At 34.5% G+C, this 17,464-nt stretch overlaps 1 protein-coding gene across 1 annotated transcript; it reads left to right on the plus strand.

Moving 5' to 3' along the window:
* Positions 1-7,569: 7,569 nt before the first annotated feature.
* Positions 7,570-16,785, plus strand: LOC107862408 (RNA-dependent RNA polymerase 2). The gene is made up of 4 exons (XM_016707984.2): positions 7,570-8,476; positions 10,530-12,433; positions 15,584-15,734; positions 15,823-16,785. Exons 1-4 carry the CDS (start codon positions 7,937-7,939, stop codon positions 16,618-16,620), a joined length of 3,393 nt encoding a protein of 1,130 aa, XP_016563470.2. The 5' UTR covers positions 7,570-7,936; the 3' UTR covers positions 16,621-16,785.
* Positions 16,786-17,464: the final 679 nt, after the last annotated feature.

Below are 17,464 nucleotides of genomic sequence, written 5' to 3' on the forward strand. Positions count from 1 at the left end.
ATGGATTATGTTGAATCCCTAAAGTATTTGAGTTTGAATGCTGATTTGAGATTTGGGTTTTTGGCGTTTGGGTAGCTTGGACAATTGTATAAAGTTTTGGAGTTCTTGTTGTTTGATTTGGGATTGAGGGTTTTGCAATTTAGTTGGTATTGTAAGGATTGGAATCATTTTTTTTGTGATTTTTGTGGGAAATCAAGTGAATTGAGAAATGGGTGTCGTTCCAAAAATGATTTTGATAGAAAATATAGTGAAAAGATGAAGTCTTGTAAGATTGGGTTGTTGAGGAATTCGAACTTAGAATGGAAAAAAATGGTGATTTATTGGAATTGGATGATGAGAAGGAAGAGTTTGAAGAAGAGTGTAATGATGAAGACAAAGTGTTTGATGTTTATGATAAAGATGAAAAGGTGGAGAGCAAATGTTGCTTATTTGGAAGATAAATACAGATGAGGAAGATAAAGAGATTGACCATGGTAGCCATTGAAGAGTTGTTGAAACTTTTTATGAGAGTATTTTGGGATGGTGATGAAGAAGAAAGAAAAAATAAAATAAAATAAAAATAATATATATATATATGTGTGTGTGTGTGTGTGTGTGTGTGTGTGTACCTTTATATTAAAAAGAAATGTAAAAAATATTTTTTTTAAGATTTTCGGACTACTCACTCTGTGAAAGAGAGTGAGACACACTTTCTTTGCCACATAAGCCTTTAGGGGTGTAATAATTTCATTTTTAAAATGTTCAGCCGCAAAATATAAGTGTGTGATTGGGATTTGGGACAAAGGTTGGGAGCTCTTTTGGCCATTTTCTCTATTTCATGTAGTATCATAGTCATGCTTTAGTTTGGCTTGAAAAATAGAAATCCAAAATGATGATGTCTTGTGAAAATAAATATCGGCAAGAGATTGAAAAATTATGCATTGATTTCATAATTTTTGCTTCTACGTTTATGATTATTAAGATTGCAAAAATAATATATATTGCATTATTTTTTTATATATTCTCTCTGAATATATATTTAATGGCTTACTCTATAAATCATAATCTCGAGTTAAAGACATCGTTAGAAAAAAGGAAGCTAACTAATTCGATGATATCTTTTTAGTCTGATTTTTGTATTACTTGCGATTGTTGTTAGTAACAAAATGCATAGGATAGTAACATTTATGTTCAAGTAAAACTCTCCACTATCCTAGGCATTCAAGTAGAAAAACTCTCATGCCTACTTTTACGAGATACTCCCTCCGTCTCATTTTACTTGTTCCAAATTGGGATGACATAGTTATTAAGAAAAATAATAAATAACATAGCTAATTTACCATAGTACCCCTATTAAATGATGTTTACATTTTAATTTAATTGAAAGTTTCAAAATGCATTTAGATAAAGTAAAAAAAAATTGGGACATTTCATGAAAAAAAAAATTGTCTTGTCTTGATAAGTAAAAAAGAACAAGTAAAATGGAACACCAGATAAGAAAATTTGGAACGGGTAAAATGAGACGGAGGGAGTAACCTACTTCTAGATATAACTTTAATTATTATGTCATATTCTTTCAAAATTGAAAGTTTCAAAATGCATTTAGATAAAACCTTCTTAAATTTTGTGTACATTCAACATTTCTTATTGAAAATATGCTTAAGTAAAGTTTACTGATTAAACAGATAATGATGGATGTCTCAATTTGAAGTTTGAATTGAATATATATTCATGAATTTTGACAATAATAATAAAAAAAGAGCTCATTAAATAAATGTCTTTATTTGATATTCATTAAAAAAAAATCTCTTTCAAAATATCGACAGATTTAGTGAATGGTTCATTTTCGTTTTACGATATACTGTTATCAGTAAATAAATGGTCATTTTTGTTTTGCTTCGTGAGATTCTATGCAAGATTATCTTCTCAGCTCATATTTGAACCAATAATATTGTTATATTTCATATAGTATCTTATTCATACTTTAGTTTGGCTTGAAAAAGAGGAATCCAAAATGATGATGTCTTGTGAAAATAAATATCGGCAAGAGATTGAAAAATTATGCATTGATTTCATAATTTTTACTTCTACGTTTATTATTATTAAGATTACAAAAATAATATATATTGCATTTTTTTTTTTTTGTATATTCTCTCTGAATATATATTTAATAGCTTACTTTATGAATCATAATCTCGAGTTAAAGGCATTGTTAGAAAAAAGAAAGCTAACTAATTTGATGATATCTTTTTAGTCTGATTTTTGTATTACTTGTGATTGTTGTTAGTAACAAAATGCACAGGATAGTTATATTTATGTTCAAGTAAAACTTTCCGCCATCCTACACATTCAAGTAAAAAAACTCTCATGGCTACTTTTATGATATAACCTATTTTTAGATATAACTTTAATTATTATATCATATTCTTTCAAAATTGAAAGTTTCAGAATACATTTAGCTAAAAGCTTCTTAAATTTTGTGTGTATTGAACATTTCTTATTAAAAGTATGCTTAAGTAAAGTTTACTGATTAAACAGAAAATAATGCAAGTCTCAATTTGAAGTTTGAATTGAATATATACTCATGAATTTTGACAACAATAATAAAAAAAGAGTTCAGTAAATAAATGTCTTTATTTGACATTCATTAAAAAAATCTCTTTCAAAATATTGATAGATTTAGTAAATGATTCATTTTCGTTTTACAATATTCTGTTACCTCATCTAATGTTAAACTTTACAACTGATTATTAAAAGAAATAATTTTTAAACATTGAAATACATCTTCATTTATTTGTTTGTTATTTTCTAAGTTTTTAAATCATCAATCATGAAATATGCAAAACATGAAAATTAACAAATATAAAACACGTGAAAAGAATAAAGTAATTGAAAGAATCATATATATGAAGAAGTATCATTTGTGTTTTATTGCGATTGTTTTTTAAATATAAGTGACATAAATTACAAGAACAAAAACCCTCTTCTTTCATCTCTAAAGAAGAACATCAATTAAATTCTACACATTTTTAATGAAATCAAATCTACATCTAGGTATTTATAAAAAACGATCAATTAATGTGTGTATTCTTTTCTTTTGTATTTTACTATTTAAATTAGTGAGTGTATTTTTTTATTTTACATTTTTTTAATATAAAAAATATTAAAATATTATTCACAAATCTTAACTTAGACACGAATATATTAAACATACGTTATATACAGATATTATAATATACATAAAAAAGAACACAAATTTCCTTCAAACTTCAACAGTTAGAGAAAACAAAGAAATAACTGATTAAAAAAAATACATATTAACATTATAAAATTTATTTATAAAAGGCGAATCTCTATAAACTTTAATAGGCAACTTCAAAACTATAATTTACACATATCTAGAGAAAGATAATAAATTATATTCTCTCTCTTTTTATTTGTCATTTTATCTAATGTGTGTCTGTGTGTGTTTGATGACCGAGTATGGTCAAATGGGCTTGGATTTCAAGACCCTTGCAGATTTTGTTTGAAAAAAATTCGACTCTGTGTGTGAAGACGATTGGGGAGGGGGTGAAGACGATAACTGGGTGGGTGCTTTTTTTTCTTTTAATTAAGAAATTATTATTGAATGATAATTAAATAGAAAAATGAATGAAATCAGAAATCCATCATATAATTATTATTTTTACAACGTATTTTTTTCTAATTCGTTATTTTTGTCACATCAATACGTGTGTGTTACACGTACACTTTAGCTTTTAGCTGATTGTCTAAAAAAGGCTTGATTGGATCAAATTTCGGGTGGGTTAGCGGCTGATAGTTACAGGCCTTAGTTGAGGATTTAAGTGAATTTTCGGGACAACTTAAAGTGTTTGTCGATGACTTAAGCCTTTATATTATATATGAATTTATTTAACAATGATCACTAAATTGTATTTTAATTTATCTATAATAATCGCGTGAAGCACAAATAAGTTTATTAATTAAAATATTAATTATTTTTATCGTCTTATTTATGTATTATTTTAGTTTAATTAAAAATAATTTAATTTATTTTTTTATTTTAATGATTTATAACCATACAAGTGTGTTTTATTTTTATTTACTAGTTTAATGTACGTGCTTTGACGTGTATATATGAAATAAATAGATTATTACATATATAATTCATATCATTGAGTACACAACTTTAAAATTTAAGTAAAAATTACTAAACCGTATACTTGAGTTACAAAGTAAATACCAAAGAAAAAGTTTAAACTTCTAAAAATGATCGGGCGACATTATATAAAGGAACATTATGCATTTATATATATATAAAAAAACAGGTATAAAACAAATATGTAATTATTCCTTTTTATTATAGTTTTAATTATTAACTCTACAATAATGTTACTAACAGCAGTGGTGGCGCAGCGAAAAGGGCTGTCCCAACCTACCCAGAGGTCGAGAGTTTGACCCTGGTATGGACAAACACTCTGTTGGGAGCTCTTCTCCCAAATGGGGCCCGACGCGGGGCGAATTTGAATATAGTCGGACTCCTAAAAAGCAGGTACCGGACACCGGGTGGTTTAAACCAAAAAAAAAAACTCTACAATAACGTTAACAATTCTGTATAAGTATTTGAATTCAATGTACTAATCTCAAGGAGTGATGCTCGTATTTAGCACTAACCAATTATTCTATGTGGGATATAGCTTCTCAGATTTTTTTACTTAAGGAAATATTTATATAAGGTAAAGTATTAATTGGTTTTATAATTTTAAATAATAGAATGTTCTTAGTTATAAAAAGATTTTAAGTATTGTAACCTGAAGATTCTATTCAATGATGATAAAATTATTTAATGTAGTATTTTCTTTTTCTATTAACTCAAGTTAGTATCGTTGTTTTAAAAGAATAAATTAAATTTGTGAGGATAATTTTATTTGTATTTTAAATAATTGATTTCTTAACAATTTATTTCAGAATTTGTAAAATTAAATTTAAAATTCTAAATGTTAGTTTGCACAATTCAAGGTTTAATAACTAACTTAATGGATTTTCAAGTTTTAAATATTAGCAAAATAATACTTAAAGTTGATCTGGGCTAGTTCGCATTAACATTGAGGAATTTCTTTACAACAATATATCCTCAACTTAAAGGAAAACAGTCCGTATCTAAAAGGCAGAGAGCTTGTTTTTGATAGGCCATCGACTAAAGGAAAAACAATTCAGAAAAAAAAGTTATGGGAGTATAAGAAACAATATATAATAACAAAAATAACAGATAGTATAACAAAATAAAAACTACAATAAAACATTATGATAATCTAGGTACAAAGAATCAACGGATAGTAACTGAAATATAAAGGAATTTCTTTACTCTTGCATGATAACTGAAAGCTAGAAACAAATGTTTTCTGCCTCTAAAGTACCATGAGAACAACTTTTTTTTAATATTACAACATGGTTTGGAATGTGATAATAAGGATGACATATCTAGTGTTTGGTATGATAGAAAATATTTTTCATGAAAAATATTTTTTTGGAATAAGTTTTTCTGAAAAATAAGTTGTTTTTCTACTTATTTTCTCATGTTTGGTTGGCGAGTGAAAAATATTTTTCAGAAAATATTTATGGTGTTTGGTTGGTGAGTAAAAAATATTTTTTAGAGAAATATTTTCTAGTGTTTGATTGGTGAGTGAAATTTTTTTTTTTTTAGAAAATACTACTAACTGTTAGCTAGTATATCAATACCTCTAGCAACTCAACAATTTGTAAGAACTAATTTAAGCATAACAAACAATATCAATATCGAATACTAAAATATTACAATCACTAAATTTAATCAACTTCTAATTAGTAAATATAGAAGACATTTTTCAATATTTTATTAGGACAATCTCAAGATGCTACAATCAATAGAAATATAACGGAACGACAAACTTATTCAACCTTGTGAAACAAGTTACATCGATGACAAAATGAAATATGCAATTAGCAAAAGTAACAATACATTCAGCGGACATTAGAAAAGAAAAAAATCCGGGCTTTACTATTTTTTATTTCAAACAGTAAAAAATTGAAATAAAGCACAGTGAAAAATATTTTCAAGTAATGTAAACTTTTTGAGAAATGTGAATATAAGTGTTGTTGGGGCAGGAAAGAAGGGTGGGGGCATAAGTCACATTTGTCATTTTCCGAAAAATAACTTCCCTTGGCCATGAAGGAAGTCATTTTTCCTCATATGGAGGAAAATGAGTTGTTATGAAAAATATTTTCCCAACATTTAACTATAACCGAAAAAGGAAAAATAAGAAAACATTTATGTCATACCAAACACACCTTATACTTCACATAATCTTCACAAGGAAAAGCAAAAATACCTCTAAATATGCTTGTGGAACATCTCCTACAATGTGTTACAAGTTGTCAATCACATAAAGTAGTCCAATTATATTATTTTCCTCCACTATTTTTGGACAAGTTAGCTATCTTAGAAACTTCAGTTCACGCATCATCATATTCTTATATGCCACATGTGATCACAAAATAACTTCTAAAAACAATGTGAACAGACACGACAATTAGGAGAAAGAGATAAATTGCACTTAAAATCAGAAAATAAAAGTATTTCTGAAAATATAAGAAGAAAGAGTCTCTAATAAGACAAGATTGCAACCACATAGCCATGTAAGATATCAGGAAAAATATTTGATTGTTTTCTTAATATAGAAAAGATCTTCCATCTGTTAATTATTTTAATCAAATCTGGTGATACAACAACAAATAAAGGCCAAACAACATTACTATGCACCGGATGCAATTTTTAGATAACATTATAATAAAGTAACTAATTAATAATGTTAGATGACGTTAATTGGCAACACTTCGTGAACCCCAAAGAGACACAAGATGTCATAACCTTAAAAGTGATTGATGTCACCCCTTAGAATTCAATACATTGGGCACCAGACACTATGGAGATCTCTTTAAGAGCTTAATCCCTAACGAAAGTACAAAAAATAATGGATAATAACAAAAATAACATATAGTAACAGAGCAGAAATTATAACAAAATAATATGACAATTGAGATATCAGAATAATACGATACCTAAACTTTAAACAAATATATAAGAACAATACGATGTCTAACCTTTAAACAAATATATAAGAACAATAAGATTACACCTAAACTTTAAATAAAATTTCTCAAATTACCATCTATAAACTACAACAAAACAATACGATAATCGAAATATCATAATAATAAGATTAAATCTAACCTTCACACAAAAAATTCTCAAAGTTCGATCAAACATTCATCTACCACCTGTATTATGCAGAAAAAATAAAGATAGTAACAGAATAAGTTGTAATATAGACTTGAAATTGATGAAACTATTATAAACAAATATATTCAAATATTTCTATTCCACCCAATCACAAAAACTTGCATATTGTTGAAATAAATTTTTGTCAATGAAATTGTGACACCAAAGGTAGAAGAGTTTAATGATCTTGATTCAATTGTAAAAGATTCTCGAGGCTTTGGATTCTGGTATAGTATTAAAACCCTGATAGTTGGATTCAACTTATATGTAAGAGTTATAATTTCACTTTCATTCTAATTAGATGGATCCTTAAAAGTCAAGGATCTAAATAAAGAAAAATTGGCAAAAATATTTTTTTTTTTTTGAGAAAATTAATTGGAGGAAAAAAAGTGAAAAGATTATTTACAGAGTATTTTAACGTTTGATAAAAAGTTTAAAATTACTTTTTCAATAGATATAGATTATAGATTTTTTTTAATGGTGTCAAATTAAAGGATTTCACACAGAATCTGAATGTCATGGAGGGAGTACTTTTTTGACAATTTTTTATTTGGGAACAAAAAAATAAGAAGGAAAAAGTAGAAAAGGAGGATAGAAAAACCCTGTAAAAACCCCAGTGAGCTTTCCCCTTCGCCATTGATGGGTGTAGTGGAGAAGAGAGTAACAGCTACTGTAAGGGTATCAAACATACCAAAATCTGCCACTGCCAAAGATCTCTTCAACTTCTTCGATTCCAAAATCGGAAAAGGCTCAGTCTTCGCTTGCGACATCTTTTCTGAACACAAAAATTGGAAATCAAGAGGCAATGGCCGAGTCCAATTCGAAACGCTACAACAAAAGTCACAATCATTATCACTTGCAGAACAAGGAAACCTTAACTTTAAAGGGTACCAACTCAATCTTGTTTCTTCTTTTGATGATATTATTGTGAGGCCTGTTGATCCCGAGTGTAGGTTTGAAGGAGGGGCGTTGAATGTTGGGGTGTTGGTGGATAGTGAGGTAATGGAGGTTTTGGAGAAATGGGAAGGTGTGAAGATGTTGGTTATGCCGGAAAGGAAGAGTGTGGAGTTTTGGGTTGGTTATGAAGGAGAGTGTTATAGGTTGGAAGTACAGTTTGGGGATGTTGCTGAGACTTGTATCTGTGCTTTGGAAGACAAAAAATCTGCGCTTCTTTTGAAGGTTTGGTTTCTCTGTTACCAGTAGTTTCTTTTCCTTTGATTTCTGTTACAACAACGACAATATACCTAGTATAGTACCACAAGTGGGGAGGTGGGGTGGGTAATGTGTACACAGACATTACCCCTACCTTGGGAGGTAGAGGGGCTGTTTTTAATAGACCCTTATCTCAAGGGTTGAAGAAGAAAATATAAATTGTAGAGTAAAAGCTCAGCGGTAGAAACTAAGGGTAGGAGCTGTTTTGTTGCTTTGTCAATGGATTTTCAATGCTTTAGTCACTAAGAAGAAGAAAGGTGAGAAGCAAGAGCCCAAAGCATGCTCAGCCGAACTCACACAATCACTAGTTCACAGGGACGGAGTCTCAATAGAAAGACAATCAACTAGATTAATGCTTAATAGAAAAATGTAACATAAAACTATCCGGAATGAATGTGTTAAGTTTCCATACTTATAACCAACTTAGTTTTCTGAATAAACCCAACAGCTTCATGCACTTCTGCTAGCTGCACGTAAGACCATTGCAATCTAGTCAAAACCTCCTGCTTCTAGTTCCCCTTTTAATTTGTATCATGTCAACATGCAAGGATAACCTTTACAAAGTGTCCTATAAAGTTGTACCTCATAAAAAAAATGTTCTTCATCACTTGCAGTAGCAAAGTTTCTTTTTGGAAAATCTCCAATTCGAAGGAGAAGAACATTATTGGTTGTGTATGCAATCAAAACTCAGAAGTTAAAATAAGCTGCATAATCCATGCAGATTGTGAGCTGCACAAGCTTTGGGGAAGATGTAATTTCTGTTTATTTCTGGGAAACCATATTATGCTATAGTGTGTTTCACTTTCACTATAGAACGAAGATGGTAGGCTATTTTTAGACTTTTAGTCACATAGCAACGTCAAGGATATTCGACTGTGCAAGTGAAAAAAGGATATCATATTGAAAGTCAGAGGTAAAATTTAGAAGGAGGAATCAGTACTTGTTATCCTAAAAAAAAAAGAAGAGGAAAGAGGAATCATGCTGTTCAGCGTTATTCTGTTGTGTTGAATTGAGGGAATCAATTATCCTTTGATCTTTTATGAAACTTGTTCACCGATTATACAGTTTACACAGTTTGTATGGTTTCTGAATAGTTAGATGATCCCACAAAAAGTCTCTGGCAGTTTTGACTAATTAGCAGGAGGATCCTGAAGTACTTGGATGCAAGATCAGTAAAAGCCTCTTTTTTGAAGCTGAAAAGGTAGGAAAGGATCAGTAGAAGGTATTAACTATAAATATGGGGCTAATAAGGCTATTTTCATGACAGATTAAATTAGACGGGATTGGTGCATGTGTCATGGATGCTTCTGTCACTATTTGGTCTAAGACGTTCATTACTAGTCTCTTGACTTATAGAGAAATTGAGTTTATTTCTTCCACTACTCATTAGAACAAAGGGATAACCTTTTCTTTTTATTTATTTATGTGATACATGCAATAGAAAACAACGATAGATAACATCCTATCTTGAGAGATTATTTTATGAAAAAATACAGGTTTTCGTGGTCCGGCCTTCCCCGGACCCGTGCATATCAGGAGCTTAGTGCACAGGGCTGCCTGGACTCTCCATGATTGTTGTCACACCCATGTTATGTTGGATCCTCTAAAAATGAACTACTTTTGGAGGATAAGACACATCCGTGGCATATTTGAAGAGTCCAAGCAACCATAGCCGGGCTGCCTTTTTTTTTTTTTAACACCTATGACATAGCCTTGAAGAGAGAAACAAAAATTCGGAAGAAAACCTTAAAGAAAAAGTGAAAATCCTCTGAAGGGTAATGGAGTAACATTATGCTGAAACGAAATCTTGGGATAGCTGAACTTTTCAATCCATTTACCTTTATTTCTGAGGCAAAAACTATTTCTTGGGGGGATTCGTACCCTTTATGTCCTTCCAGTAAGCAATGTATGTTGATTGGTTTGAATCAATTTTACAATCTTCTATAAATATCTATTAGAAAAACGAAACGAACGAAGTTGTTCTTTCTCATTTCAGTGAGTTATTTTTTCTTGCTTTCAGCTAAAATATGCACCAAAGCTTTACCAAAGAGTTTCTGGACCTGCTGTTGCTTCCAAGTTCAGTGCTGACCGGTATCATATCTGCAAGGAAGATTATGAGTTCCTTTGGGTTCGCACAACTGATTTTTCCGGCATAAAGTCTATCGGATGTTCATCCTCTCTTTGTTGGGAACTTGAAGACGGATTGTTAAGTTCAGATTTTCTTTCTAGTTTGCCATATTACAACAACTATGTGAGAGATCTATATCTGGATAAAGTGGGAGATATTTATTCTGCTTCTGAATTTGTTCCCCTTGTGAATTTCCCATCAGATCTGAATCTACCATACGAGATCCTTTTCCAGCTTAACTCTCTCGTGCACACTCAAAAAATTAGTCTTGGTGCTATTGATCGAGATCTCATCGAAGTTCTTAGCAAACTAGAATTGGACACTGCAATGATGATCCTTCAGAAAATGCATAAGTTGCAGTCGACCTGTTTCGAGCCTGTGATATTCATCAAGACACGCTTGCATGTTTTGGGTAAAAACAATAAGAATCAACCTTCATTATCCTACAGCAGGTTAGTGAATCATAACATGATGAGTGTTCACAGAGTCTTGGTAACACCATCAAAGATTTACTGCGTGGGTCCAGAGCTTGAAACCTCCAATTACATTGTGAAGAACTTTGCATCACATGCTTCTGATTTCTTGAGAGTAACTTTTGTAGAGGAGGATTGGGGTAAAATTACTCCTAATGCTATTTCTATGAGTGTTGAACAAGGTATCTTTGCAAAGCCTTACAGAACTAAAATCTATCATCGGATTTTGTCTATCCTTAGAGAAGGAATTGTTATTGGAACTAAAAGATTTTTGTTCCTGGCATTCTCGGCCAGTCAACTACGCTCAAATTCAGTTTGGATGTTTGCTTCTAATGAACATGTCAAGGCAGAAGATATCAGAGAGTGGATGGGGTGCTTCAACAAGATCCGTAGTATCTCGAAATGTGCTGCAAGGATGGGTCAATTGTTTAGCACCTCTTTTCAAACAATGGAGGTCCCATCTGGGCAAGTTGAGATTCTTCCAGATATTGAAGTAACCTCTGATGGTGTTAGTTATTGCTTCTCAGATGGTATTGGAAAGATTTCCCAAACTTTTGCCAGACAAGTTGCTCAAAAATGTGGATTGAATCATACCCCATCAGCATTTCAAATACGATATGGTGGCTATAAAGGTGTGATAGCTGTTGACTGCAATTCCTATCGAAAACTATCTCTTCGTGGAAGTATGCTCAAATTTGAATCAAAGAACAGGATGCTTAATATTACCAAGTGGAGTGATGCCATGCCTTGCTATCTTAACCGGGAGATTGTTATCCTTTTATCTACTTTGGGAGTTGAAGATAAAGCTTTAGAGGACCTGCTAGATAATCATCTCCATCTTCTGGGCAAGATGTTGACTACTAATGAGGCAGCTTTAGATGTTTTGGAGAGTATGGGTGGTGGCGATGTAAAAAAAATCTTAATGAGGATGTTGCACCAAGGATACGCACCCAATTTGGAGCCTTATCTCTCAATGATGCTTCAATCCCATTTTGAGAATCAGCTTTCAGACCTAAGAAGTAGGTGTCGTATATTCATCCCCAAAGGTCGAGTTCTAGTAGGATGCCTGGATGAAACAGGTATATTGAATTATGGCCAGGTTTATGCACGAATTACCATGACCAAGGCTGAGATACAAAATGGTCAGCAAAATTTCTTCCAGAAGGTGGATGAAACAACTGCAGTAGTAAGAGGTAAGGTTGTAGTGACAAAAAACCCTTGTCTTCATCCTGGAGATGTAAGAGTACTCGAGGCTGTGTATGAGGTGGCATTAGAGCACAAGGGCTGGGTTGATTGCATTATTTTTCCTCAAAAAGGTGAAAGGTAAGAGTTTAAATGTTCCTCATATGATATTTGAGCAGAAATACAGTACACGATATACAGTAGAACTTTCATATCCTAACTACAATAACAACAACATACCCAGTTTATTCCCACCTAGTTGGGTCTTGGGAGGGTAAAATGTACGCAATCCGTACCACCATCTCCGAAGAAGTAGAAAGACTGTTTCCGATAGACCCCCGTCTCAAGATAGAAAGAATAGTAAATAAATTTGTAATAAACATGAGACAAGATGAAATAACAGAAATACGACACCCACAACGCAGTACTATATACTAACAAACCGCAAGCCCCCTTCACAACCCTCCTACCTAGAGACTCTATCCTATGTGCAAAGTCCTAAGACTACTACTAGCAAGGTTACCCCAAAGCACTCTCAACTACACGCCACGACTCACCCACTCGCACTAACCTTCTACCCTAATTCGCGTTCTCCATACCTTCCTATCTAGGGTCATGTCCTCGATAAGCTGTTATTGCTCCATGTCATGTCTAATTGCCTCCCTCCATTACTTCGTCGGCCTACCTCTACCTCGCCTGAAACCATCTAAGACTAATCTCTCACACCTCCGAACGAGGGCATCCGTGCCCTTCCTCATCACATGGACAAACCATCTCAATCTCGCTTCTCGCATCTTGTCCTCCATCGAGGCCACCCCTGTCATCACCCGAATAGTCTCATTCCTAACCCTATCTCTCCTAGTAAGTCCACACTTCCACCACAACATTCTCATTTCCGCCACCATCAACTTTTGGATGTGGGAGTTCTTAACTGGCCAACACTCCGCTCCATACATCATAGCCGGACGGACCGCCACTCCATAGAATCTGCCTTTAAGCTTGGGTGACACCTTATCACACAAAACTCGAGGAGAGCCTCCATTTCATCCACCCCGCCCTATACGGTGCGTGACGTCCTCATCAATCTCTCTATTCTCCTGAATCATAGACCCCAAGATACTTAAAACTAGGCCTCTTACAAACAACCTGAGAATCCAACTTCACTGCCACTTTGTCCTCATTGAGTCGCGTCACTAAACTTGCATTCCAAGTACTCCATCTTGGTCCGACTCAACATGAACCCTTTAGGCTCCAGGGTTTGTCTCCAGACCTCCAGTCTATCATTAACACCTTTTCGGGTCTCATCAATCAAAACTACATCATCCCCAAAAGCATACACCAAGGCCCCTCTCCTTGAATATGCCGCATCAAATCATCCATCACTAAGGCGAAAAGAAACGGACTAAGAGTTGATCCCTGGTGTAACCCTGACAAAATAGGAAAATGCTCTGAATCCCCTCCCACTTTCCTCACACGAGTCTTTGCTCCATCAAATATGTCCTTAATCGCTCTGATGTACACCACCGGGACCCTACTAGCCTCCAAGCATCTCCAAAGAACCTCCCTAGGAACTTTATCATACGCCTTCTTCAGGTCGATGAACACCATGTGCAAGTCCCTCTTCCTCTCCCTATAATCTCCACTAGTCTCCGTACAAGGTGAATTGCCTCTGTCGTCGAGCGACTGGGCATAAATCCGAACTGATTCTCTGAAATAGACACAATCCTCCTCAACCTCCGGTCGACCACTCTCTCACAAATCTTCATAGTGTGACTCAACAACTTAATGCCCCTGTAGTTGTTGCAACTCTGAATATCATCCTTGTTCTTGTACGGGGGATCATCTTACTCTATCTCCAAGCCTCGGGCATCTTTCCGGTCCTGAAAATGCCATCAAACAATCTGGTCAGCCACCTCAAACCTGCCCCGCCCGTGTACTTCTAGAACTCCACTGGGATCTCGTCTGGCCCCTTTGCTCTACTCCTACGCATCCTACGAGTCTCCTCAAAAGACCTCCTCAACCTTTATACGTCTACAATGTCTGAAATCACGACATCCCTCTGAGTGCTCCAGCTCCCCTAACACAATGTCCTTATCCCCCTCATCATTCAAAAGTCTATGGAAATACGACTGCCACCTTCTCTTAATGTGCACGTCATCCACCAATACTTTGCCATCCCCCCCCTTGATGCACTTCACTTGGTCAAGATCATGGGTCTTTCGCTCCGTAGCCTTAGCAAGCCGATACAACCTCTTCTCCCCGCCTTTCTCCCCAAATCCCGCATACAAGCTCTCAAAAGCTGCTGTCTTAGCTGCCGTAACCGCAAGCTTAGCTTCCTTCCTAGCTACCTTGTACTCCTTCCTGTTCGCCCGCTTCTCCTCTTCATCCTTACTCTCAACTAACTTAGCATAAGCCACCTTCTTAGCCTCCACCTTCTTCTTAACTTCTCCATTCCACCACTAGTCCCCCCGGTGCTGGCCAGACCGACCCCTCGAGACACCCAACGTCTCCCTAGCTGTCTTATTTTACTTAATTTGACTTGTCTACCATATGCTGTCCTTTTCCAAGTCTTCATGAAGACTGATGGAGAATTCCCTTTCCAAAGTTTTGGATTCTTAAAACTGGGACATAACTGAAAGTTAGTGGGTGGTTAGTGCCAAACATTAATTGTTTCCCGATAAGTACTAATAACCTACTCCTACTACCTTGGCACTGAATATAATATCTTCTTTCACTAGAGGTTCATGTATTCTATGATGTTGCTAACAATGTTTCCCAGAGGTGTTCAGGTAGCACGAAGCTATACCACAAACTTTAACCTTCTGTGTATATCCAGCTGCTGCACTTCGGCAGTGTAGATTCTTTTTATAACATTTGGGGGATAACTGGGTAGGCTTAATGACTGAAACATTTGCTTTCGTTGTCCTTTTATAATGACCGTCGTTCATGTTTTTTGGTATTAAATTATTTCATCGTGATGTTTTAGCATGTGTGGAGTTGAAAAGAGGTATGAAAGGCTTAGTCTTGCTTTCTAGAAGCAAAGATCTGCTTTCCACAGTTCCTTTTTCCCAACTTATTATATATAATATTGCACTTTCACACCCTTCCTCCTCAACCTGTCAAAGGGAAATAACAACAACGACAACAGCAACAACAACGTCAATAATAATAATAGATAAAGAAGACATTTTTCTGTGAGAGAATTGAGAACTTCAAAGCTTTCTGCATACTGCTCAAAGGGGATCAAAATGTTCTTTTGAGTACTCAGGAGTACTGAATTGTCATGTACAGGCCTCATCCAAATGAATGCTCTGGTGGTGATCTTGATGGAGATCTTTATTTCATAAGCTGGGATAAAAATCTCATTCCTCCTCAAACAGTGACACCCATGGACTACACTGGGCGAAGACCTCGTATAATGGATCACGAAGTCACTCTAGAGGTAGCTTGTGCTATTTCTTCCATGAGCCAAAAAACCTTTTTTCTGAATACTTCCTTGATTTTTCTCTCTTTCCATGTCTTTTTTGCAGGAAATTCAGAGATTTTTTGTTGATTACATGATTAGCGACACTCTAGGTGCGATTTCTACTGCACATTTGGTTCATGCAGATCGTGAACAAGATAAAGCTCTGAATCCAAAATGCCTCCAGTTAGCAACCCTTCACTCTATGGCTGTGGACTTTGCTAAAACTGGAGCTGCAGCTGAGATGCCCAGGTTCTTAAAACCAAGAGAGTTTCCTGATTTCATGGAGAGGTGGGACAAACCCATGTATATTTCTGAAGGGGTACTAGGGAAGCTTTATCGTGGTATCGTCAAGGCTTTTCCTCATAAGAACACAGATGACCTTTGCACTGTTACAGCTATCCAGGATGCTTATGATCATGATCTTTTGGTAGAAGGTTACGAGGCCTACATCGAAACTGCTAAAAGTCAGAAAGGAATGTATTTGGATAAAATGAGCAGCTTACTCAACTACTATGAAGCAGAGAAAGAGGTTGAGATACTGACAGGCAATTTGCGCCAGAAGTCTGTGTATCTGCAGCGGGACAACAGGAGGTACTTTGAACTAAAAGATCGAATCTTGGTTTCTGCTAAAAGCTTACACAAGGAGGTCAAAGGGTGGTTCAATGGTTGCTGCAAGGAGGAGGAGCATCAGAAATTGGCGTCAGCATGGTATCATGTCACTTATCATCCTGATAACTGTCAAGGAAGTGCTAATTGTCTGGGCTTTCCCTGGGTAGTTGGTGATGTTTTGCTGAATATAAAGTTGCATAATACCAGAAAAAATCTCCCCCTAGTTTCCAACCATGAAAGCAACCCGTGTTAAACTTCACAACTTGTGTGATCCTGCCTTGTTCAGAAAAATGGGTAACATTGTGCTTAATGTAAGACTCTTAAACTCCCTTGTCAGAAGTGCTATCGATGCAATCTGCTGTTAATAATTATGAGTGAAATCCTGAATCCTTATCTATCGATTAGATGTTCATTTGCTTGTTGCCGTGGCTGGTGGCACTGTCTTCATACAAAATTCATCTTGATTTCCTCGAGACTGTCGGATAAGGTCTGAATATGCCACTGAGCTAGCTCGTGCCCTTTTTCTTCATAGTAACCGTAATGTCCAGTCTAGCTTATGCGCTTTTCAAGCTGTTCTATCTGTGAATAATAAAGTTAGTGCTTGCCTTTTCATTTATAACTACAAAGAAACAAAGGTAAGTCTTGTGCTTATGTTTATCTTACCAAAGAACTCCTTTATGTTTATCTTCTTCAATTGAATTTTATTTTAGAAATCAAAACTGGAAAGTACTGCGTAATGCTAGTGCTTGACAACTTGGTAGAGTAGAGAAAGAGCCACAAAAAAAGAAATTATAGAAATTAGGAAGGGGGAGAAAGGCAAAGGATTGTCTCTACACTTTTTCTTTAGGATAAGGAGGTTTATCTACGCTTTGCAAAATTGACAATTCCGTGAACGGCGCTCTTTTTTTCGTTGTATTTTAGCCATTAAAGCCCCCAACAAAAAAGAACAACAAAGTGAAAAGATCCTAATTTATCCTTGTCTAGTCGAAATCACTCAATATTACTTGATTTCGTGACATTTTTGAATTTCTACCAATTCTTCTTTTATTCATCAAAGCTCATCCTAACCTCCGTCGAGATTACTGCCTTAGCCCTAT

This window comes from Capsicum annuum, chromosome 3, assembly GCF_002878395.1.
Source record: "Capsicum annuum cultivar UCD-10X-F1 chromosome 3, UCD10Xv1.1, whole genome shotgun sequence".
NCBI lineage: Eukaryota > Viridiplantae > Streptophyta > Magnoliopsida > Solanales > Solanaceae > Capsicum > Capsicum annuum.

Bases quoted from the DNA above. Each gene is read 5' to 3' on its own strand.
- LOC107862408 (XM_016707984.2), top strand. From the start codon at position 7,937: ATGGGTGTAGTGGAGAAGAGAGTAACAGCTACTGTAAGGGTATCAAAC. The intron at 8,477-10,529 runs GTTTGGTTTCTC...TCTTGCTTTCAG, and splicing joins AATCTGCGCTTCTTTTGAAG to CTAAAATATGCACCAAAGCT. The intron at 15,735-15,822 runs GTAGCTTGTGCT...TCTTTTTTGCAG, and splicing joins ATCACGAAGTCACTCTAGAG to GAAATTCAGAGATTTTTTGT.